This window comes from Accipiter gentilis, chromosome 18 (assembly GCF_929443795.1).
Source record: "Accipiter gentilis chromosome 18, bAccGen1.1, whole genome shotgun sequence".
Classification (NCBI taxonomy): Eukaryota; Metazoa; Chordata; class Aves; order Accipitriformes; family Accipitridae; genus Astur; species Astur gentilis.
The window spans coordinates 21,159,917-21,186,369 of record NC_064897.1 but is presented as its reverse complement, the minus strand read 5'-3'; the positions used below and the strand labels follow the sequence as shown (position 1 = coordinate 21,186,369).

General features: G+C 36.6%; 1 protein-coding gene across 3 annotated transcripts in view; it reads right to left on the bottom strand.

Moving 5' to 3' along the window:
• KDM7A (lysine demethylase 7A) overlaps positions 1–26,453 on the bottom strand; it is a 72,387-nt gene that overhangs the window by 22,073 nt on the left and 23,861 nt on the right. For all 3 annotated transcript variants that reach the window (XR_007508692.1, XM_049821743.1, XM_049821742.1), the window contains exons 2-12: positions 25,199–25,284; positions 17,844–17,961; positions 16,801–16,961; positions 14,705–14,846; positions 14,245–14,431; positions 13,405–13,567; positions 9,816–9,903; positions 8,979–9,085; positions 5,737–5,828; positions 1,408–1,497; positions 350–559 (exon numbers count right to left, since the gene is read on the bottom strand). Coding sequence is in view for 2 of the 3 variants with exons in the window: in XM_049821743.1 (XP_049677700.1) it covers positions 350–559; positions 1,408–1,497; positions 5,737–5,828; positions 8,979–9,085; positions 9,816–9,903; positions 13,405–13,567; positions 14,245–14,431; positions 14,705–14,846; positions 16,801–16,961; positions 17,844–17,961; positions 25,199–25,284 (1,444 nt within the window). In the remaining variant the exon portion in view is untranslated. The remainder of the gene's footprint in view (positions 1–349; positions 560–1,407; positions 1,498–5,736; positions 5,829–8,978; positions 9,086–9,815; positions 9,904–13,404; positions 13,568–14,244; positions 14,432–14,704; positions 14,847–16,800; positions 16,962–17,843; positions 17,962–25,198; positions 25,285–26,453) is intronic.

Genomic DNA, 26,453 nt, shown 5'->3' with positions numbered 1-26,453 from the left:
ACCAAATCAAGGCTTTGCAAGCTCCCTTTTTCTTCACAGAACTGATTCAATGTACCACTTGATAGCTACAGCAGTCCTAACTCAAAAACTATACTTGAAGTAGGTAGTGGATTCAGGACACCTTCTGAACAAAAAGGTTGAAGGAACCTCCAACAAAAAAATTATCAAGAAAGAAAGAAATTCCTATAAGAAAACCTCAAAAGAAAGAAACCAAAACCAAATCTATCCACGTCTTTCATGACAAAGAGTAGTAGCCTGTGTTCTTATGCATATTATAAGCTTTTCCCTTTCAACAGAGATTAGAAATCTACTCTGGTTTTGTTTTTCTTGTACATAACTCAATACTTGCCTCCTCCCACGGTGACATCTCCAGCCTTTTCAGTACCTCCCTAGTGTGGAGTTCCAGGATGTCCAGATTAGAAGGAGTTTTGGCAGCATGGTCTCGCAGTTTCCTCACCCTTCGTCTGGAGTGGTGAGGGGAAGTTGTTTCATGCAAAGACCGTGAAGTTGGACACGAACCAAGAATTCCCTGAGTTTTAACTAGTTTGCTGTTTTCCTCCTTTAATTAAAAACACATATTTCAGAATAGTCTCAGAGGAATAAACCCACATATTTAAGTGCTGCTTCTTATTCATCTAATTAAATGTAAATGATATAAATAAAATTGCTAGACCTTTTAGAGAGGTACTACATATTTCCTATGGATTTGATGTACAAAGCTTAGTTCTACTGCACCTCTTCCCCATTTGGAGCTTTTATACTCTCCCATAATAGTAGTGCTTAATGCCAAAAGTTACCACCAAAACATACAGTTTTATTCAGGAAGGCAGCATAGGGCAGACATGTATTGTACCCAACAGACCATATTTCAGTTTCAGAACTGTTCTCTCCACATGCAAATGTGAGAATTTGTCAAGAATCAATGTTCATTAGGGAATAAAGGAGCAAAACACTGGTATAGGAAGGGGAAAAAAGAAATTAAAAAACCTCTATGTAACAGTGACAAAGCATGAGAAAAAGAGCAAAAGAGACAACTGCATCAGAACTAACAAAACAGTAGGAGAATGTAATATGCATAGAATTTCAAACTAAACTCTTTAACAACACATTCACAGTAATTATTGTTAAGTACTTCTAAGTGAGAGCATTTTAGAAATACTGACCTACAGATAATTTCACCATTAAAAATATTTTTAAAAAACTAAAACACCCTCGCTATACATTTTCTTTATCTGAAATACCCATAGCTTAGTATTCCCAACAGTTTTCTTCTTGATCTTCTATTAAACAAAAGTTAAATAAATTTAAAAGGTGAATACAGTCAATCAGAAGCATAACTACTGTGGAATACCCCAATTCAAAGATATTTTTTTCTGCAGGCTTATGTAGGGTAGCCTCTGTTCTTACCTCTACAGAACGAATCACTTTTGAGAGCTCTTTTATGAGATGCCCAGGCCTAATGTTGTCTGGAATTTCAAAGGCATGTTCTGTTACAAGCTGTATACAAAGGGGGAAGAAAGGATACTTAATTCATTTTTTTCAGATAAAAGCGGAAGTAATGTGAAAAAACAAAGCTACAAGGGAAAAAATTAAAAGAAAAAAAACCAGATTAATTGATGTAATAATGACTGCAAACTACCAGGACAGATACACACACGCACACTGAAGCTTCCAGTCCAAGCTTAAGAAGGCAGCAGATATCCCTCAATGTCTCTAAGAATCCAAAGAAGGGGTAATACAAAGCCATACTGACAATCACTTAATGTTTTTTTTCCCCTCAGTACAGCAATCAGCTTCTTTTTTTCCCTTTAGCATGGTCTTTATAGAGCCACGCTTCAGAAAATCATTATAGTCATGACCTTCAAAATTGCTAAAGACTAAGGAAATTTCATTATGGCAAAAATTTAACCTAAAGAGAAAATCAAGAATAATAATCACTAACCAACATGCAGATTTTCAGATATCTGCCTCACACTTCACTTTTAAAGACTACCTTCTTTGCTTATTTAGAATCTAGTAGGTTGGAGAAAGCGACTCAAAAAAAAAAAAGTCATTCCTTATAAAAAAATGTAGGAAACCCTAGCAGTTTATGTTCCCTTTAATCCTTTGAAACAGTATCAGAGACAGATCTCATATATATATATAAACACCAATCTGAGAGTAAGTCCAAACTCTACAGTTAGATCTAGTAAAAAAATGTTTAATATTTTGTATGTGCAGTTTAAATGTGCCTCAAAACACTTACTTAGAATTAAACAGACAAAACAGCACTCACACATAGACCAGAATAACTGACATGAATTCTGCTATCTGCTTAATAGACTATTTAAATGGAAAAACATCCCACAAACACTTTCAGCTACCCACATTTCAAAAATGAGATTCAGCAGCAAAATTATTGCTAGAAGCAATTTGATACTGTACGTGCATTTCACTGAACCTGGCTTCTTCTCAGTAATTAAAAAGAATGCTCTCTCCCCTTGAAAAAAAAACCCAACATGGATGTATAACCATGATATAATCATTCATTTCAGTGCCATTGATTCTACAGGAAAGATTAAAGGAGCAGCTATTGTTTACCATTGTTCATTCTTTGAATGCATCACCTCTACACATTCACATTTGAGAACACGGCACCTCTGTCACTAAACTGTATAATTTTTCCATCAAGTTACTGGTCATTTTAGGACCATACAGTCTTTTCCACTTAAGGACTTCACTCTCCCAAAAGCCTTCCTGCCCATGAAGACTTCAAGAGGAAGTGACTGATGCAATCCTCCAAAAACACTAACTTCAAAGGTTCTCTGGTTTAAAAATACTGAAAAGCCTTCCTAATTCAAACATAGTTTATATCAGAAGCACATTCTTTTGCCAGTATGATTTATAGTAACTCTTTGAGCAAAGTGGAGTTCCACTGGCAAGCTCACTTATTTGCCACTATAAAAGGTACCTATTTAGACCAAAGCTTTCTTAATTAAGCTATAGCAAAGTAATTATTAAAAAAAAATAAAAATCCATCCAAGCAACTTAAATATGCAAACAAATTCAAATGGATATATATATATAACCTAATAGTCTGACAGAAGGAAAGGATGGGCAGGAAATATGAATACCTACAGATGCCATGTCTGAAAAAATATTACCATTATTAAATAACTTGGTTTTAAGTTGTCTCTGCATACTGCTTCTTGGAAAAGGAACAAGCAGCCTTTGAGACTGAGGAACTCTCTTGTAATAGGGAGACCAGTAACAACAAAATGGCCTAAGTATGTCAGATGTAAGCTGCAGGTAAAGAAAATAATGGAAAAAAGCTATGATGCATTCCAGAGCTTCAAGAAATGGTTTTGTAAATGTTGGATATATACAGAGGAAAAAGAAACTTGTCTTAAATCAAGAGATACAGATAAAAAAAGTCCTGGTAAATGGCAAATGAATTCACCCATCTTTGGAAACTAGCATCACAATGAAGTATATCAATACTTAAAAACCACACACAAAAAAATAAAAATAATAAACTCCACATCCTCCATCCCCTCATTTTTTTCCTTTTGTAATAGCTATTAATATCTTTTTTAAAAAACACAGAACACTTGCCCAAAATAATCTTAGTGGCACATGAATCAAACATCTGAAAAATTGAATCTGAGACCTGTTGCTTATGCAAGCTGGAAGGAAGCCAGAGCTAAAATCCAAGAGCTCAGACGACTGGATAGGTCATCATCATTATTGTGTTTATCTGTGCAGATTGATGATCTGCACCAAAGTAATCAGAAGATACACATGCTAATAAAAGCTTTGCACAAACTGAATTCAAATAAAGACATGAAAACTAAAATAATTTTAGTAGCACTCAATCTCTATTCTCAGCATCTTAGAATTTTTGGCAGTGTTAAAATCTTGCAGAAATGAAGATACCACTGCCCTGCTGAAGACAAGTTTGAAATTCTACAGCAAATAGTTTAAAACAATACACTCAGATAATTCACATATGTCTTGAAAAGACATACTCCATGACAGGAATGTGAAACCTCATGAGCAGGCTTCTGATTTGAGGAGTATTCATTTGTCATTTCTTTTTCAGAATCTGTCTGAAATCCCCAGCATTAGCAGATCATACAGCAATGTACAAAGTTCCTTCTGTCTTCAGCTGCATACAACTACAATCCTATCGCACACATGGACTGCTGCAAAGAAAAGATCAGCTCACTTATGAAGCAGTAGCTAGAAAAGATGAATGCAAGGTACAAAACACGATAGCTGGTGGACAGCAGACAACATTGTGATTAGATCACTGATGCTGTGCAGTTTCCTCACAATTGAAATGTCTTTTCAGCCTGTGGTTTGGGAATACTCACAGGTCTCATTAATAAGCATTCAGAATGCAGCATGTGCAATTTTTTTTTTCCACAGAAAAGTAGGAAACATATCACATTCTAGATGAAGTATTAATCAAACTACTTCATGAGCTACGAGACAGCACACAAATGCTACAATACTATACTACAGCAATCTGGAAAAGAGGAATGCCAATCCAATTTCAGATTAAAATAAGGATTTATACAGGCTATGTTGGATCTCATTTATCAGCAGTCTGATTAATTGGTTTGCTTATTATCCCTGCCACGGATGCAGGGATAGCTTGGATTCACACATGGTTTAACAGCTTAGGCACAACATCCTGTAAATACTGCTACACTGCTTACTAGCTAGCTTTGATCCAGAATGGGACAAAGAGGCACTAGAGAACCAACTCAGAAGTGTTACAGAGGGCCAGCAAAGGTTTACCTGGAATTAATAATGCTGCACAGGCTGCACCCCAGCAGACTCCACACAGAGTAACCACCTCTGAGTTTGCACCTCATGTTCAGTTCCACAAAGCTCATTATGTTGGATGCAGCATTGTGCAAATATCATACCTGTTGTGTAAGTTCTCTTACAAGGAGAACTTGTGGACAGAAAGACCAAACAGATCTCCAAGAGCCAGTTCAAGTCAGCATGGCCAGCAACAAACTAGAATTAATCAGCTCAGTCAGAACCAAACTGCCTGTCAGTGAACAGCACTTCCCAGAAGCACAGGTTCCAAGAGGGCTTATTAGCTCAGGCAAATGAAAAAACACATGGAGTTGGGCCGGATCCAGTGCTATGCCAAAACAAATAAGCTTTCCTGGAGAGCAGAGCACCAGCAAAGCCAGTGTAGACAACATATTAATGATTTTACAAGAGTTAGCCAATGTTCAGCAGGGACAGTATTCAACTGAGGTTAATATCCTCATCTGTATCTAAACCGACTCTTCAGCAATACAGGTACACCAGAAATGTGCCCTCCAAAGCACTGACATTAATGGAAAATGCTAAATATCAAGGCATTCCATCCCTCCATTGCCTCAGAGTAGGATGGATCAATTACATAAACAGACTTGTCAGAAAAAAACCCCACCTTATCAGCTTATCCTCTAGCATTCTTATACCATCCTGAGGTGAAGCAAGATTCTACTACTATAAGCTACAATACAAGAGCTTATTAATTGGTCTAAAAAGACTTTTTTAGCATCATGGAACATAAAATTGTCATGATGATTCTTCCCCACAAAACAGCAGTACATACTCTCCATAGAGCCTTTCAGTACTCATTAACAGATAAAAATAATCTTAAACTTTAAAAGGGCACAGACCTTCACTTACTTCTAAATCAAAACAGAGCTCATGAAAATAGCAAACAAAATCCCTCATACTTACTTCTTTTTTCATCCAAAGTTTTAAAGCAGTAAGTAAAGCCTTCACTCCTTGCACTAAATAGCTTGGAGGCTGGAAACCATCTTCCCTCAGTTCTAAAAAGGATACAGATACCAATTTAGAAACACTAGCCGTGAAAACTAAAGAATGATACCTACCCTTCAGCCAACAAAGTTGATGTTATGCAACAGTACAAAAAAGGAAAAATTGTGCAAGCAAATGAAACATGACATCCTGTATTTGTGTGCATACTGCAGGAGAAAAAAAACCCAACAAAACACACCACCCTAAAGTGATTCTGTGTAAAAATCTTTTTTTTTTTTACTTATTCTTGCATGAATTAGGAAGAGTTTACAACATTCTAAAGGTCAGTTAAAACAAAACAGATATAAAATGCAGAACAAGAGAAAAGATATTTGAAGAAAGAAATTACTTTTCTTTCATTCAGAAATATTTCAGTCAAACGGGACCAGAAGGATGTGGGATGTATCTCAGCATTAGAATTCCTATTGCTTATTCCCATACATACAGCAAATGGTTCACACTAGCACACTTCCACTCCCCGAATGTTTTCTGTCACCCTTCCAATTATCACAGTTCTCCCTCACACAGTTTACATCATTATTCCTCCCAAAATCAGAGAGGGTGGGGGTTGAAATCACTCTGCTACAGAAGCTGCTCTTCTTAAGAAAGCTGGTGCTTCCAAGTGACTGCAATTCCTTTTCAATTTTCTCTTTTCCTTCACGGGGAAAATAAAAGAAGGGAAAAAACGAGTCCTCCATAAACAGCCAAAAGTAGATTGCAACCTCTTCCTGTGTTCCTGACAAATATTTCCACTTGTCAATAGCAAATGGACCAACACTAAAACTATTTGGCTCATTTTATTCCCTGAAAAGAATACACTACTAAAACACTATTCTTCTAGATAATGTATTAGTCTGCTGGCAGAAAAAGGGAAGTTCTGTTACTAAACAGCTGTTCTTCCCTCAAAGATGCCTCCTACTTGTTGAAGGGTACGAGAAGGAGTGGCAGGCCTTTGAGTTGCAGCAGAAGTCTTCCTGCCCACTAGTTGATAAAGTTTTGAGAATACAATGCAGCACCACAGGCTGGGTTTTTTAGCTGCAAGAGAAAAGACTGCATGACGTAAGAATAATCAAAATTAATGAGTATCAGACAGATGAACAAATTACCTATTCTGAAGCCCCAAGAACTATGACCTTTAGGTGAATGCCACAACACTTACAATACCATAAAACACTTCTTCCCAATGAAAAGACAAAATCAAAATCTTCATGATCCTGTTATCTATCATTTTGTAAAAAGAACCAGAAAGATACATTGTGCTGATTTTGCTTACTGACCTGAATTTCATACGAAGTACTGCCAACCACCATGCACTCCACATTTCATACGTGGAGTCATCACCATTACCTTTCACAACCCAATTGGTAAGATCCCTTATTTATAAAACAACAAATTCTGACTAGTAAACACCTAATTCACACGAGTCTTGACGCCAAAGCCCAACATCAGCTTCAATCTAGTCATGGAAACCTCAAATTTTTATTTTTTATGATGAGTTTATAGATCATAGCATTGTTCTTCAACAAAATATCTGCTAAACCATAGATTAAAAATAACACGAGAATACTCTTCATACCCCTCCCCTAAGACACAAGTCACAAGAAGCTCCTAGTCTATGTACTCAAGGAGTCTCGGGATAAAAAGGGGATGGGGAAGGGGTGGGGGGAGGATGACACGGACACAGGACACGACTCATGGTCAGCTACATGATGTAGAAATATATCCCACAGTTTTTCCAGCAGGAATACAGTTCCTACGTCTTCTGACAAGTTTGCAAATTTTAAATACGCAGGAGTGAGAACAATCAAAGCCAGCTTTCAAGAAGAAAACACTCTTTTTTTGGAAGGAAAAGTTTTCTGCAAGTTTATTTTATCTGGTAAGATTTCTGAGTTGCTTTAGGTTCATTCAGAAACTTTAAACACTCATTTAGGAAACAAGGGTTGTTCAATGCCTTCATTTGCTGAAAAGAGAATAGATCATTTTCAATAACTGTGACTGTTTTCGTATTAGAAAAAGGTTATGTGAGATTCTAATCTCTTCCAAAGCAGAAGCTGAATTCAGCAGCCTTCTCTGAAGGTTGATTTCTCTCCTTTGAAATACATCATTTGGAATATGACATTTATTATTAAGATTAAATAGAGCAGGCAGAGGGCAAGATATTTGAGGAAAAGAAGGTGAAGTCAGACAGGCACTCTCTCAAGCTCAATTATACATGGGTACCAATACAGGAATTACAGGACTAGATGAGGAAGTTTGGAAAGGATCAGCAACTGTCAAGAACAAGAGCCTGTTGAGATATCTATTGATAAGCACTGATATAAATGATTTAACAGAGCTGATAGGAACTGATGCATCTTTCCTACAAAAGCCCTCACAGACATCTTTACCTTCACACCAAAGAGAAGATCACAACAGGCAGTTTGACTGGAAAGGTCAAAAAATTGTGGAAGTGCAAGAAAACCTCTTTATTCAGCCATGAAGCCACTAAGAAGAAACCCACAGATATAAGTTAGTGGGATCATTCAGAGTGTCATTTGATGAAAGAAGGAGAGAAAGGCTATCACAGAGGGTAGTCAAAGATCTTAAATGATATGGAAGAAGCCTGAGAGAAAAACTGGTGCCATTGAAATAAGTTTCCTATCTTCCTTAACAAAGTCTTTTCAGGTAATGGCAAATTAATCGTATTTGGCTGGTAGTATAATTGCACTGTGCCAGGATCTCAGATACTCTGTCTTGATAATCCAGAATATTTTCATTGACCAGATACTTCATCAGCATTGGATGCAAAACACTAATAAAACAGTTCAAAGGTTCCAGTAGCATGCTACAAAGTGTTAGTGTACATGCATTACCAAGTGCACTAAGATTTCTGCACAGTGTGAGTTACCCTAGAAACCTTTAATCACCAAAGTAGTTTTCAGAAAGATCACTTACTAAACCCAAGAACTGCTGAATCAAGAACTGTCACAATGCAGCATTCACTAAAATCTGTTTAAAATAATGTGACTTTTCAAAAAAAAAAAAAAAAAATTCAAGTCTGGTTTTTCAGCCTAAGAAGTTTCCTCTGTTCACACAACAGGATGATTTTCTCCATTATCAATGAAGGGGGGGGAGGGGAGGAGCAGATACATGTATACCTCTTAAAACAAAATAAGGATTACCTTTCAATGTTTCCAGTAAGTTTTTGGCCACAAACCAACAGATGGCTTCAAAGAAAGGAAATTTGAAAAGATCTGGGGTTTTTAGCCTCTTCTCCATTTCATAACACCTAAATAAATAGAAATATTACAAAACATGAATGTCTTAATCATAAAATTCATTATTCGACTATGTAATCATTCAAATTGACACAATGTTCAAAATAAAATAAAATAACCATGGCCATGATAAATAAAAGAAGTCAAGTACCACATAGTTAAATCCCAACAAGACCACAGACAAGATTGAACTCTGGTCTCATCCAGGCTCTGACCTTATCAAGTTTGACTGCGGCACTTCTAAGAATAAAGTTGGACTTCATAAAACTAGGATACAAACCCAATGTGTGATCTTTTAACAGATGGAATTTTATCAGGATTCCACTGTAATAAATAAAAACAATATGTTTAGAAGACAGCTCCACATCTTGGACAAAAACTAAATACAGCTGCCCTTAGAGCAATGCTGACTTGAGGACGCTCATTTCAACTCAGTGTCGCACACCTGGGCTTGCTCAGTTTTGTTTTACTCACTTATACTAATCTCCAAAGTAGCGTTTTTCTTTCCTTTATTTTTCTTTTATTCACTTAAATTCTTGCATACCCTTCATTTTGTTTTTGAAACAAACTTTGCAGAAGTGAAATAAGAGTACGCGCTTCATACATTCTAACTGAAAATGCCACTAATATCTGTTTGAGAGCCTGTACCGATTTGATCCTGGTTAAGAGCATGAAGAAAAATATCTATTAAAGGAATATCCTACTTACTGAGGAAAAGCTATAGGAAGAGCTGAGACTAACCTGAGCTGCATGCCAATATTGAGGTTGTGCAAAAAGTTTCCTCCAAAAGCCATACAATCCTGAGATGTGAGCACAGCGTGAATCCAGCCTGAAATTACAGATTCTGAAACTTAATAAGTGCATATAAATTATTCTAAGACTGTTTTAAAATACACATATAAGTAAAAATGCTGTACCTAGAAACAAAAAAACCCAAACAAATTTGTATTCTGTGCTAGGAACAAGTAATCTAAATTATAACAACATGTAAGTTACAGAGTTTCAGAAATCTAGAGGAAATGCAGTTTTCTGAAGGAGTTAAGATTAAGACTTTCTTCACAGGAGGCAGAGGGGGGATGCAAGACCACCAGTCATTTTTCAAGGAGAAACTCCCAGAAGTTTTCCCTCCAATCAACAAAAATAAGCTAATCAGGAGAGGAAGAATATCAAAAGATAAAGTCACAAAAATAAAATAGAAATTATTTTCCTTTCAAGGTTTACATGTGCTTACAGTAACTGAGCTGTTTGCACAACATAGAAAAAGTCATCTAGCAATACTGAAGTTTCTCAAATAGGAATTCAGAAGTAGTTCCATTAATTATTCCAAATACAGTTGTCCTAATTCCAGAGAAATTAACTACCAGTTTAAAACCCAGTCTAGGCGCTCTGAGTACCTAAAATTGTCACATAATTGAAATATTGTCCTTGTGAACTCCACAATTCAACGTGGCACAGCACGGCCAACATTATGCTAGCAATCTACCTGATTACTACTGGATAATTTCAAGTAAGTAGACAAAAGAACATATGGTATTAGCTTGCTGATTAAAAATAGTTACCTTCAAAATTTATACTGCGCAGCTTTAATGTAAATAAACTACAAATAGAGTTTCTCCTTTCAAGATTTTTGTTTTCTGATTTTGCATGCATACAGATGATCTTTTGACAAAAGATGAGTTGGCCATAGATTTGCAGATTACTTCATGGTTTGACTGAGTGTAGGCAAGACATACAAAAACACAGGAAGCTCCCCAACTTCAGGCAAGATCAAACCAAATCACAAGCAACTACGTACTGCAAACTACCATTAAATTCATGCCCTAATTCATTTAAGAACAACCAGTTCTAGTTGTTGTGGTACCACACATCAAAAGACCTGAAACCTAGCAACTACACTAAGTAACATGCCTATTATGTAGACTGTGAAGGAAGTAAGTTACCAGAGGATGTAGAATACAATGCCACATGTAACCTAAGGGGTTTTTTTAATTAATATTATACATTGTTCAGTTTTACTTCTGTTCTTTGAGAAGTGCAGTGCAATGAAGATTGCCTTGTATTACCAGATGCATTTTGCATTTGTTAATATGGTTTCAATTTTTCACTCTTGCCATCACCATCATAGTGGATGAATACCTCTGACTCTCCAAGCAGTAGGTGTATTTCAACCCTTTAAACACACATCCCCCCAGACACCAACAAAACTGACAACAAAGCCTTGTCACTGTTGCATCAACACCAAGGATTTTTATGGCATACCTGCATCAAACTAAAGGATTTAATTTTTTTCACTTTTTACTTGCTATTTTTATGCTGCAGTTTTGATCAAGGTCTATGTAACAAGGTAAGAAAATTTGGTGTCGACCACACAGAATATCTTGAATAATATTTAAATAACTCTCAAGAGCCTCCCAGTAGGTGCTATTCATCTACATGGAAGATAAATTTTAAATCAGAAGTCTACTCTGAACATATTTCAGAGATCATAAAATAATTATGACATCCACTACCATCAGTGCAAGCAGGAACAGCAAAAGTGGTTTTCAGTAGAGATCAGGGTATTTTAAAGCCTTTAATCAGTCTTACATTATTTCCAATTTTTAAACACCTGTCTTGAAATCTAGTTTAATTTACTGGTTCTTATACTATCCTCCATCATCTGTATACGAATATGTATGTGTGTACACACACACACATATGTGTATACAAACATTCATATTACAAAGTATCATTTTATGTGTATACACACACAAATACACATATACATTAGAAATTATCATTTTATGATACTTTTCTTTTTGGCCACATTATAGTGAGAGCTCAGATTCAGCTGATAACTTGGGAAGTTTATCTTCTTCAAAGATCTGTGGGGCACAATAAAGTTCTTCATTCTGTAATTCTGCATTCTTTGCTCATAGAAGTATGACCTTTCATTTAGATAAATGGAAAATTAATGTCATCTCTTGTAAAAAATATATGTTTTTTAAAAGCTCTGGATGTTCAGAAATGTTAAGTGCGTATATAGCTCCTCACCATGTAGTATTTATTCTGCGCAAGCCATGAACTAGAACAGTAAATACTAAACCTCAGAGGAGAGAACTGAGCTATGAGAAAAACGTAGTAGTCTGTCTAGGAAGTTCATGACAGAATAAGGTACTGAATATAATCTCCAAGGCTTATTCCAGAAGTGGAATCATGCACCATTTTCCTTCTCTGTGTATTTAAAGCTTCCTCCCCCCTAAAAAGGGAAGATAGTATCCAGTATAAATCTTTAATAATAAAATAATAAGTATTTATATGGATGGGCTGGATAAGTGAAAATAAAAGAAATTAACTGGCACTTGCTTTATTGGCAAAATATCGTTTGATTTATTAAAGACTTCTAAGTTTATGGTACTTGGGAGTTCAGGGTGCATGGGGGTGGTGTGTTTTGTTTGGAGGATTTTTCTGTGTTTTTTTTTTTAAATAAAAAAGTTTGATTGTTTTGGCGTTTCTCCTTCCTTAAAAGTGTCCTGTAATTTATCAGATGCTATTAGGTGACGGCTACAAGAAACGTTGATAAAGAAAATCAGAAAAGACCATGCCTCTGCATCATTTTTAAAGGAAGCTTCTGAAATGAATTTATGAACTCTACAGTTTCATAAACTGTATCTACAAATATCCTTTTATTTTTAATAAAAGGAATTAAGACATGAATTCAATTATACATTCTTTGACTTTACTGAGGGACACTTTCATTTTGACTCAGAAAGTCTCTAGAGGCTCCACCAAAGGTTAGATTTCCTGCTGATAGAAAACAAAAAATGAAGAAAAAAGACAAACAAACAAAAACAAAACAAAACAAAAAAAACACAAAAAAACCCAAAACCCACCCAACTTTTATTTTTAATCCTCTAGCCTACAGCATAAGAAGTTTATGTGATGTTCTTGTAATAATTTTGCCTAGTAGGTCTTACAATATTCAAAACCTGTAAAAACAAAACTGTATTATAAAATTAAGATAATAATTCAGTCTGGATATCTATCAAATGGTGAACAATGTGTTCCTATGAATTGGAACTATTTCCCTGATATCCAAATAAAGCTTTAATTCGTTGTCTTATTATTGGGTAACAAGCACCCTTTCTTTCCCTGATAACTGCTATTACTGTCAGGCAATCTAAAAAGCTAATTACTTGTTTTGAAAATCTGAATTTCAAACTCTTTTATTATTCTCTCTTAACCAAAATTTTAGGAGAAACCAAATGTTGATAAAGCAATCATTTTAGGACACCCTTAAATCCTGGTAATTAAACATGCTAAGTCCTAGTAATAGGGGTAAAAATCTTACCTGTTGGAACAAATAAAGTGTGTCCTTGCTTCACAACACATTTGTAACATTTGTCAACCTTGTCCCCAAAATATACTTCACTCTGGGTGACAGATGAACTCCAAGACTCATACAGAGCCAAGTTTTCATCAGTGGGCTTGATCAAATAGAATATCTTCTCACCCTATTAAACGAAAATGTCAAATAAATAAATGAATATCCTCCTGGAGGCATACTACAACCTCTGAATCATTCCTAATGAAGTAACAGATTGATTTAAATGGTAAGTATTCCATATCTCCATTATGGAATGTTAGGGCTTCCTAGCCCCAGTGCTTCCCAACTGTAATCCACCAAAAGCTCAGTCAACAGTACGCTAACCAGTTGGTGTCTTGTGATGTAAAAGAAGCAAACAAATCAACCAAAACTTTTCACTGGAGTATAAAAAATTCCAGCTTTTATGACAATTTATGGATATGTGCACACATGCCAAATGAAAAAACATAAGATGAAACCACTTTGCCTTTTTTTTTGATGTATACATGGTCAAAGTTTGTGAGAAGAATAAAAAGTTGAGTATGTCAATGATTTTCATTCAATTAATTTTTTCATACTAAAACCTCACTATATTACCTACCAGTCTACTAAAATGATCAGTCAACTAATTACAGTCTAGAAGTCACCAACAGCATGCTAAAATAAAAGCATAAAAATGCAACACCAACAATCAGTAATTCACTTTCAAGCTCCTTCTCCAGCTTTTTAAGCACAAAATTTCACACAGGTGATAATGCCACAGCAGAAGGCTGCACACTGAATAAAATTTGTTTCGCACAGTCATAAATCAAGGAGTCTTCATACCCAGAGAACATGGTACCAAACTGATGTTCCTCCAAAATCAATATGAAAATCAGTATAGCTGTCCTGGACACCCATCAAGCAATACTTCTGAACAAAAGGCTTAGGGAAGACAGAATCATCTGGCCAATAATTTTCCACCCATGAAAGCTTTCTGGCAATATCTGGTACTTCCACTAATTCAGACATCCTTTTAAAACAAACAAACAAACAAAAAAGAACCATAAACATAATCAAGAGTAAGCACAGCTCTTTTTAAATGACAGGTTTAAATTTTTGTTTCCTACAAAGTTATTACTTATGAATTAATAAAAATGTTTTATACCCGCATTACATCACAGTAGCTGTCTACACAAAATATACAGCCTCCTATCTTCCCCACTACAGACTTTATACTCCTACACATACTGTTCAGCTTCGTGAAAACCACTTCTATGTTCAATGAATTTAAGTCAGTACTCACTTGGTGTCCGAGAATTCCAGGCTGATCACATTTAATACCTTTGGTCGGTCGGGATTTGTGAAATACTTAATATAATTGTGGAGCTTCATTTTACTGTCTGCTTGTCTTGCTACATCTATTACATCTATCACTTTGTCGCCACCTGTGAAAAATAGGATGACTTTCTTAAATCTATTGCAGATAAAAACAGCCAATTAAGGTGCTTGAGAGAAATTTAACTTTTCTCCAGCCTCTGTCAAAACATTCCTGCACAAAAAGTCCACTGCTATCAGTATTCTCTTGGAACAGAGACAGATCAGTATAAAACAACTTTTTATTATGTCTAACTTTAATTGCTATAATCAGCTAAGGACAGAAGTCAAAACACTGTAAAAAAAAAATCCTCTTTCCTGCGGTTAACCAAAAAGAAAAAGAGCAGTACAGAATGATTGCAACTGGTTTAAAAAAAAAAAATAAAAAATTGGGTTTGTAGCTGCAATTGGAAAGACTAGCATAGAGAAAGTTATCACGGCAGATCTATTCCTCACTCTTCCTATTAATCATCACCACAGCACTTGAATATTTAATACAAGGACCACTGTGAATTCTTCACAAATAATAAATCCTACTCCTTACAGCTTGTAATTCTTAGCAAACTGAACTAAACTTGTGCCATAATTGGTAAGTTATTAACATTAAAAACTATGCAGGTACTCCTTCGCAAACATTCTACAAGCCCGCTCCCACTCTCCTTATATACAGGCATAACTTTCAAGCACACAGTAATTTCATTGAATAATTGTCATGAGCGTGCTTCACTTCCAAAGGCAACAAGGATTGGTTTACCTATCCTGTATTTTGAAGTGATACATCTGCAGAACTAGGCAAGCAAGAAGCAACCTTTAACCAAGAGAAAGGACTAACAACAATATAATAAGAGTAATTGTTTTATGTCCATTTAGTTATACAATGGTCAAATTTGACAATTAACTTTGGAATGCTGGAATATATCTAAAAGTATATTATAAACACAAAGTATGTTAAAATTGCAAGTTAGTATCATCTTGATAAATGCCAGTTGGAATAGTATTTATTCGGTTTTCTTATTTTTAATTTCAGTAACAGAATGGTAAATCTGTGACATTCTATTTTTCTCCCTAAACTGGAAAACCTGGCAGGTCAAAATATATGTATGAGAACAAGACGACCAAGTTTCTCTCTGAATCTGAAGAGGCAGTATTCCAAAAGAAAAGATTCGGAAGTATCAGAATGATAATCACACTTCAAAGCAGAACACATTACTGTTTATTATCATCATAATGGTAACAATATACCCTATGCTACATATTTCCTACATTCTGGTGCCATTGTAAAATGTTGATGGACAGAAAACCTACATTCAGCACACATCATTATATTAGGTTATCACAAGAACACAGACAAGGCCATATATAGACTTCTCAACTGTATGTTACAGGAAATGTCATACTCCAATTAGCTCAGTCTCTATTTCTCTATACTGCACACTTACATGAGGCTGAAGCAATTACAGACTGTCAAGAGATCTGATAAGAAAGAAATGGTCTTTGGGAAGCTCTAGCTCTCCTGCTAAAGGAAGCCAAGGTAGGAAATTTTCCAGGAAAAAAGATTTAATTCAGAAATGCCAATTTACTGAGCCCAAAACATTAAGTTTTGCAATATCCTAACCAATGATTAAACTTTATTGATCACAAGAGTGATTCATTCAATTCCCACAAAGAACACAATCTTAGAAGTCACTACACTTTATTGTTTACAACACACAGCAGAAAAAGAAACCTGCATTCCATGTTTAGCTTGCACCATAATTAACATGTTTGAAAGCTGAAAAGTAAGGCTGCACTCCTATCATATATCTACCACAAAAAAAAAAAAAAGAAAAAAAAAAAGACAAAGAAAAAAAAAAAAGAAAAAGAAAAAAGAAAGAGCGAACCAAAACCCCATAGCTTTAATTTAACTTTCTGCTAGTCTTCAATTTAAAATATGTATTTAGCACCCTGGAAGCTCTTATAATCATGCAAATATTTATTTTAATTTACAGGCAGGATCATTTTTAAGTACTCCAGAGTGACTCTTACCTACATAGCGTTCCACATCTAGAACAGAGAAAGTTGGCGGAGGAAGTCTGAGCCCCAGACCATCTAATTTAGGAACCATAATGGGAACATCAAACCCATGTTTTTCCAAGTATCTTTGTGTCAACTGGCTTCCATGCATTTTCAAAATTACTTCATCAGCACTGGTGGAAAGAAATAATAGAATATTACCATGACTGGAGAAAAAAAAAAAAAAAAAAAAAAAAAAGTCACCGTTTGTGGGAGGACAGATGGGAACGGCTATATTTGAATCCAAAAGAAATGGACCCAGTACTATTACATTAAGCATTTAACTAAAAGACAAAGAAAACAACCTAAACCAGCAAGGAAACATTTACTGTCATGCATAACCTGGGAACTCATAATCTTTCTGTATAACTGAACACAGTAATTTAAGAGGATGGGGAAAAGGAATTCTCAGAGAAGACATTCAAGTACATTTTGGTAACAACAACAACCACCTCCTTTAAAGAATTGCAAGTCATCATGTTTCAATGAGATAGCCTATCACAGACAGCTCAGGATGAAAGTATAACACATGTTTCTCCACTTTCCTCTAAAGCATGTGAGAATGGATAGACTCCCAGCTCATATAAATGTTCTATGTTATCTGGAATGAAACTGAGGACTACTCCTGGACTAGAGGAATAGACAGACAATATTCTGACAGTTCAGGCACAAAAAAAAAGAAAAAGAAAAACCAACCACTTACGCTACTGCCCCTACACCCCCACAAAAACAAACAAACAAAACCCAAAAAACTCAAAACCCCACCACCACCCTGTAGCAGTCCTGACAGACAACATAACTCAGTGCAAAACTCAACAGAGGAAGCTACTGCATGAAAAGGCAAATGTATCCATCTGAAACAGGGATGGGGCAGTGGGGGGGATTCTAACAGAGGAGGAAGTCATCCTCAATCTTAATTTTCTGAAAGGGAGAAATGTTAGTCACCTCCCCCAAGACACACAGCTGACAACATTTCTCTATTTTTTTCACTGAAATGTGTAAGTAAGCTTCTGTACCTTGGGAAACAGCGAGCCCGCAGCTGTTTAACGAAGGTCCGTGTTCCAGCCTGCACTGGTTTGGAACCATCATCCAACTCTGTGTAGTCATGTCTGTGCCAGTTCCTCCTCTTCTTCACTACAAGTTTCAGAAGGATTAAACTTCGAATTAGTTAAATCAGATGGCTCAGATTAGCAGTCATCCCACCAGAGATCCAGACATGCCTCAATCACATTATTATGATTAACAAACCTTATTGTTTATGCAGGTGACACTCTACGTATCTGCAGCAAACAAAACCTTTAGGACACCTGAGAGTAATCCTCTATACTTCTATAGCTCCTTCTATGTGAGAACCTCAGTGCACTTTATACATTATTTAAGACTCCATATCCAGTGCAGCACAAGCAAACAGCAGCAGTCTAAAAGCTGTCCAAATCTAAAAAGTCAGCAAAAAACCTAGAGGTAGAACTTTAATTTCCTAAAGCTGACTTTTTCTTTTTTTTTAAATAAACAGAAGAGTTGTACCTCTTCAAGATCCATAGACTTCATTTTATGCATTAACAAAGAATCAACAGGACCTAATCCCATTGTGCTATCTCACCATACAAGCATACCCATATCCAGTCTGATAATATTACTACTATTCACTACTATATGCTATTTGAAAACAACCCACCTTTCTTTTACATACTACTTATGTCTCCGTAACAGTTTTGGGCATAAACAGTTTGGGGCAGGTGTGATCTATACTATGCAAGCACAATACATATAAAGCATGCATTGTGCCCCAAAACAACCAACTTCTGAGTGGTTTGAAGTTTTAATGCACTGTTTCAGCATATTAATAAAGAACATAGGATAAATTAATGTTCTATTACAATTTGGGGCATCTGAAACTGATAGTTCAGTAGCAACTCAACTGCATTTTTAACAGTTCCCTGTACTTCAATGGCCAAGGAAAATGAAAAACTAGCCATTCTCATAAAAACTGTTGTGTTGGTCTCCCCAAACGACAACTCCCCCAAACGACAGACACACAAATGAGAAAAAAAAAATATTTTCATAGAATCATAGCATGGTTTGGGTTGGAAGGGACTTTAATGATCAGCTAGTCCAACCGCCCTGCCATAGGTAGGGACAGCTTCCACTAGACCAAGCAGCTCAAAGCCCCATTCAACCTAGCCTTGAACACTTCCAGGGATGAGACATCCAGAACCTCTCTGGGCAACCTGTTCAGTGTCTCACCACCCTCATCATAAACAAATTCTTCCTTATATCCAATATAAACCTACCCTCTTTCAGTTTAAAACCGTTACCCCTTGTCCTGTCACTACAGGCCTCAGTAAAAAGTCATCTTTCTAAGTCCCCTTTATATATTGAAAGGCTGTAGTTTAGAACATTGTAAGCTGTATGCAGTCTCCCCAGTAGAATTTTTTGGCCTTAAGTGAAGCAGAGGACAAAGTGACTTATGATATCATGGTGACCTTACTGCCCATCTTCAAATTTTCGTTATTTCATGACAAATTATTTCATAATGGATATTTCATTAATTCATCTTCATCAACCACTCATTTTGTATCTTGATTTATAAAGAACACAAGCTTACTCCTTTGAAAGCAAGCCCTTGGTTGTATCATCTATCTGTTAGCAAATCACACTTCGGAGCACTTCCTGCCTATACAAATAAAACTGTCTTGTACTCAAACATTCAACAGGCTGAGAAGGCCTACTAAATTCCCAACAGGTGCCTTGGCAAAAAGGACCACCATCTCATCATCTGGGAAAGTGACTCCAACAGTGCTCAACTCACTACCTTTTTATTGACTTACCAGTATATCATTTACCACACTAAGAAATATACTAAGGGCACAGTAATTTTTAGGTTGCTTTTCAGTTTTTCCTAAAAAAGCCAAACTCTGCTCTACAGCATTAGATAGTTGCTACTGGAAGACTGCCCTAAGAAGATTTACTGACACCAGATCTACAATTTAACCACTAATATTAAGCAGAAATTTAGTTACATCTGCTAAGGAAACACAGAAGAGGGAAAAGCTACTGTTACTTGTCAACACAAATGGTGTTTTACAGGCATATACAAAACAGCCTGCAATGCAAGTACAACACCCAGCTGAACAACTGTATTAATACAAATTTGAACTTTATGGAAGAGCTCGTTCCTAAGTTTACCAAAGTCACAATGCACCCAAAATCTAAAAAAGTGCTAGCAATGCTGAAAACACAGCTAACAGGAACAGGAAGATAAGGATTTAAGAGGGGAAAGGAAAAAGTAGTTTCTAAAATAAAAAAAAATTCTGCTTCTCCAGAAAAAACCAGTTGGTTATAAAGGAATAACTGACACCTTACATAGTCATTACACATAAGAGGTAATTATTGCTACTGATAAGCTCTTTCCTACAGACATGACAAAATGTACCCTTTAGAAGACATTCAAGAGAATTAACTGACATTTATAGCTATTTGCTAACCTGAAAACCAGTGCTGAAGAGCCTGCTTAATGAGCCAACTATCCAAATACAGTAAAACTTCATAAATAATGAAGCCAAGTTTATTAAGTTTCCAAAGCTATTTTCTCAGTCATAAAAAATAATACAAGAAATTAGTGGCTAATACTAATTTGCAACAGAGTAGTTTTTCATAAATTCACTGCTGTTATAACAGCTTATTAAAATTGTAAGATAAGCTGCTGAAGAGATTTTATAGCACAGAACCAACTTTTAAAAATCTGTCTTTCCAACACCTAAAAATCAGAAATTAAAGTCATTCCTTTACTTAGTACTTGGCAACGTATATCATCCTTCCATAAGTAAGAGAATACTGAAGAACAGAAAACAGTAACGGAAAGTTTCCGACTTACATATCTCTTAATTCTAGACCTTTTATAACCCCACAAGACATTACAATAACAGTTGCAAGTAAAATAATTTAACTGAATGGATCCTCATGCTCAAATTAAAACAAACAAAAAAACCCTACATAAATTGAAATGCATATAGAACAGCTCCCCCTCCCAATTACTCCAAACTAGTGGAACGAACTAGTGTTCACCCTTGCTGTTCCCTCAAAACTGAGGCACAACCTGCTGTGACAACACTAAAAATACATACACTAGAAGTAGACTAGACAGTTGCAGAAGCATTGAGAAAAGAAAAGGAGTGTGCTGGAAGTTTTCAGGAGAAGTAAGCAGAAAGCTATTTTTAAGTTACATTCCTTATAAACTCAAAACAAGGGGCCAATAACTGTACATACTTTAGGCAAACACTATTCCCTGCATTCTCACACTACTACTCTGTTTGCCTCAGAGGCCACACGTTAGACTTAAATGGGGACCATCAAGAGGTGTACATCTATACAATGAGGCCCCAAGTCTTGGAAGTGGTCCTCTAGGTGATTCCCAGTGATCAAAAAGGCAAGAGAAATGTTAGCATAGGAAGTAAATCATACATACCACATACAGCAACATACAGTAAATCATAGAATACCACTTCCAAGGCCTAGTATATCATCTCATATTGTCAGCTCGGACCAAACACTGGCATTACTACCACATTCAGAAAAAACAGGTGGGAGGATATTTACAGAATCTGAGAATATAAAACCAGATTAAGAAAGTAATGTCCTGACAAGCACAGTCCTGTTAACATTTATTGCACCTCGCGCTCTCTTAAAGCTCTGGATTCTACAGTCTGGTGACAGACCTGACTCCCAGCATTCATGCAAATAGAGCATTTTCAGACTTTAGGATCACTGAGAAAAACTGGAAAACAACAAAATATAATATGAAAACTCTAAACCAAGTAAGCTAAGAAAACTCCATAATGTATTACTATTTTTTTAAATCGCTCTTTTTTTATTATTCAGAATTTGGGGATTAATTATTCAGCATTTTACACGCACAGCTATTTACTAAAGGTCTTGTAAAATTGTTGCTCTTCCAAATCAACAAGAGGATTTTTGTATTTTTATGTATTTTTCTTTTAAATACAGGAAGAAATTGATTGGTTAATTTGATCTTTACATCTGACTATGCAGTAGTTTATTGAACTGATTGCAGTAGTTTACTGAAACTTTTACATAATTAATTTTGTAGACTAGTGAAAGTAACCATCCATGTGGTAGTACGAAGTATGTGTTTCTTGCAGATTTTTAATAATTTTTTTGCACTACATCATCTGATTAGATGGATTATATACACAAGTGTCGGCTGAAATCAGATATACTTGCCCTCTTAAATCAAACAGCTGGATTTTTGTATCTTTCAAAGCTCCTTTAGACAAAGGGATTTTAGAATACGAAGCTGTAAATAACAATGCTTTTTTTATTTATGTACATAATTTCATATGATTGAAGGACTCTGGAGCATTGCTACAACACTTACAGTCATGAGACATTATCAGCCTCTCTAAAGCAGAGCCCAAACCACAAACTATCATAGATTTGATTCTGACAGCTTCGCTGAGAACAATTAAAAAAATTCCAGGTGAAGACATATTTCAATATATCACCTCTGCTTGGGTTGATAAGTGACACGTCTGAAGCTTCTACTAAATCTAGACGATCTACTTACTTGAGGCAATATGAAGTAGTAAGGATAATTTTTACCACAGATTCTTGTCTTTTTGAGAAGACTTCCAATACAAAAATCACTCTTATCTCACTGTCAAATTGCTGCAGGTGAGACAGAGCTTGCATTAGAGCCAGCAACCTCTGCATTACAAGTAAGGTTATTCACAGGCTTCATGGTGGAACATACTAGTTCTCCCAAATCAAGAAGAGAAAAGAAGTTCCAAATTTACTAGTTTATTATGTTGAAAGTCGGATATGATCCCCCTTCTACTCCTCCTAGTCCCTCTATTCCACAGGCAGGAAAGGTAGGGAAAGAAATGGCTGTTATTTGTATTCTGATTTACAGGAGAGACATGTCATTTTCAGTTAAAAACCTGCAACTGGAATACTAAAAACTACAAGCATGTAAAACAGCATTTATCTTACCTTTAAGCCCCTAACCTAAAAGTAGCTAACCCTGAATTTGCATACTATACAAGATACATATCATGCAACATACATTAATTACATCAATAAGTAATGTTTTATCACTTTGTTCATACTCCACAAGACTACCACTGAGGGTGCAGATTCTAGATCTTAAGTCACTGCTGACTATAAATCATTATGTGGTCTTCAAGCAAAAGAAACCACATTAGAAAACACAAATGACCATGACTTAGTGCTTGGAGGTTAAAGACACACAGTGCATATAAACATTTTTCAGGTCTGAACATAGAAACTTAATTCATTGTTAAAAAGGTGAAATTCATTTTTACATAGTTTCCTTTTGAGAACAGAAGTCATGAGGAAAAATCTAGGAAGTTGGATAAAGCAGTATCCTTTCAGTTGTTACAGAAAGACAAGAACTCTTCCATCTTTCCACTGCAGAGCTCTGCAGCAAATTTATCTACTGAAAGGAGAACCAAAGAAGAGATGCCTCTTGCTGCTCTGTTTCACAGACTCCTCCGGCAACTCCTAAAATTGCACAAGAACCCCTTGGTGGAAATTTGTTTATAAATCAGAAACCTGAAATTAGGAGCTGTGTAACTCTCAAAGGCATAAATAGCAAGGAAAAAAAAACAACCACACACACAAAAACCAAACACACCACATCACAAACAAACAAACAAACACGACCCACAGGAAGTTCATATTCTCGGATTTCACTGGACTGTTGTGGCATATAGCCTACAATCATCAAGAATGGTAAAACAGCTAACTCCTACATCTTCTCCAAGTTGCCTTCCTAGGTATTAGAATTTTGATGATTAAAATACAGGAACCTTAAGCCATCTTTTGGATTTTCCCTTTTTTTTTTTTTTTTTTTTTAAAATATGATTGCCTAATTTTCATTCTCTCACTCTGTCAAGTCCAGATTGCTTTCTTCTAGCTCTGTGTGCTTTGATTTCTCTAATCCATAGTGGTGGCTTGTATTTTATTCTCTCTGCATCCCCAGATCAAGGAACCTTTCAGGATGGTTTGTTTGTTTTGTGTTGGTTTTATCAGCTCAGAGTTAGTTATGTAGAACCAGCACCTTCTAAGTAATCAGACTAATCTTGAATGTTCTTCTGAACAGTCTTTTTCAATTGTACATTGTAGTGGGTTTGTGTGGCAAGGTTTTGGTAGCTGGGGGGGGCTACAAGAGTAGATTCTGTGAGAAGCTGCTAGAAGCCTCCCCCATGTCTGACAAAGCTAATGCCAGCCAGCTCCAAGATGGACCTGCTGCCAGCCAAGGCCAAGCCCATCAGTGACAGTGGTGGTGCCTCTGAGATAAAGGATTTAAGAGGGGGAAAAAAGTTGCTGGGGCACAGAAACTGCAGCCAGAGAGGTGAGTGAGAACATGTAAGAGAAACAGCCTTGCAGACACCAAGGTCAGTGAAGAAGGAAGGGGAGGAGATGCTCCAGGTGCCAGAGCAGAGATTCCCCAGCAGCCCATGGGGAAGACCATGGTGAGGCAGGCTGTCCCCCTGCAGACCAGGGAGGTCCACAATGGAGCAGATATCCACCTGCAGCCCAGGCAAGACCCCACGCCGGAGCAGGTGGGTGCCCAAAGGAGGCTGTGACCCCGTGGGAAGCCCGTACTGGAGCAGGCTCCTGGCAGGACCTGCGGATCTGTGGAGAGAGGAGCCCACGCTGGAGCAGGTTTTCTAGCAGGACTTGTGACCCTGTGGGGTACCCATGCTGGAGCAGTCTGTGCCTGAAGGACTCCACCCCGTGGAAGGGACCCACGCTGAAGCAGTTCATGAGGAACTGCAGCCCATGGGAAGGACTCACGTTGGAGAAGTTTGCAGAGGACTGCCTCCCGTGGGAGGGACCCCACAATGGAGCAGGGGAAGGGTGTGAGGAGGCCTGCCTCTGTGGAGGAAGGAGCAGCAGAGACAACGTGTGATGAACTGACTCCAGCCACCATTATACCCCATCCCCCTGTGCTACTGCAGAGGGAGAAGGTAGAGAAAATTGGGAGTGATGCTGTGCCCAGGAAGAAGGGAGGGGTGGGGAGAAGGTATTTCAAGATTTGGTTTTACTTCTCATTACTCTCCTCTGGTGGATTGGTAATAAATTAAGGTAACCTTCCCCAAGTTGAGTTTGGTTTTGCTCATGATGATAATTAGTGAGTGATCTCTCCCTGTCTTTATCTCAACTCATGAGCCTTTCATTATGTTTTCTCTCCCCTATCCAGTTAAGAAGGGGGAGTGACAGAGCGGCTTTGGCAGGCAACTGGCTTCTAGCCAGGGTCAACCCACCAAAAACACGGAGAGAACACAGACTGAAAGTATAAAATAAAATTTGAATAACCCATACTTACTTAGAGAAGGTCCATGGAGAATTGCACAGTTGGGACAATGGTACAGATCAATGTCAACAGCATGGTGCTCCTCTACCCCAACACAGCTGGAATAATATTTTTAAAAATGTTAGTGAGAATACATGCAAGATTTATTTTTCAAGCTAAAAAATAATTAAATCTTAAGTTTTTACCAGAACATGCTTAGTCTACAAAATCTTAATGAGATACCAAATTACCTTAACCACTGGGTTGCCACATAAATTTTGAATAATAATTTATCGCTGAACAGAGAATGCCATTTAAAAAAAAAAAAAAAAAAAAAAAAAAAAATCACAAAAAAGGAAACAAGACTCAAATTTCTTTAAAAATGTGTCCACAACATATACCATTACCCCTCAACAACCCCAAAAGCTTTGATCCTAATTACAGGAAACAGTTCATGCAAAATCATTCAAGCAATCTGCCTTATAAAAGTTATGTTTTCAAAAAAAAAAAATCTAAAGTCTCTATGCTGTCAATTTATAGATGATAGCATGGATTTTTTTTCTTGGTTTTTCTTTCCTTTTTTTCCTGCAAAAAGCACATAACTGACTCCGACCCTCCAAGACAAATCAATGAAGAATATTTTCATATTCTTCCTGAAATCTTTACAGCTACTTAAGTTACACAAGTGACCCCACAAATCACTTTGCAGAAGTGTTTTTGTTTTAAAATAGCAACAAGTATTTCAAAGAGCACTTGAGAGACGTAATGTTTTCCAAGTGCCCATTTTTTCCCCAGATACAACAGTCCAAGTGGGATTAAAGTTGAAGATGCTTGTCACAGACATGACAAAGCATCTACACTGCTGTGTATCTAAATAACACAATTTAAAAGTCAAAATGAAGTATGTTTTCTTAGAAGTTGAAACACTAGAGGTTAATTGAAGAAGACATGCTTTTGCACAAAGTTCTCAAGAAAAAAAAAGTAATCCCTACTTGCTGGTAGAATCTGAATCTTAGCAGAGCTCTTTCTCTCAAAGGTCATTGACACTTATAAAATTGCTGACTTCTGTATAATACAGAAGCAAGGCTACAACAGGGAACATTTACACCAAAATTAGGTATTTATATTCAATGCATTCTAGTAACATGAGAACTTGAACAGTACTCCATTCAGGTAACCCGTTTCGTATCAAAAGTGTAATGACAGCTTAAACACTGAAGCTTTGAAATGATCCAGCTACACAAAGTCTTTTCCCTAGCAGCCTAGTGCCAAATCTGCTGACACGCTC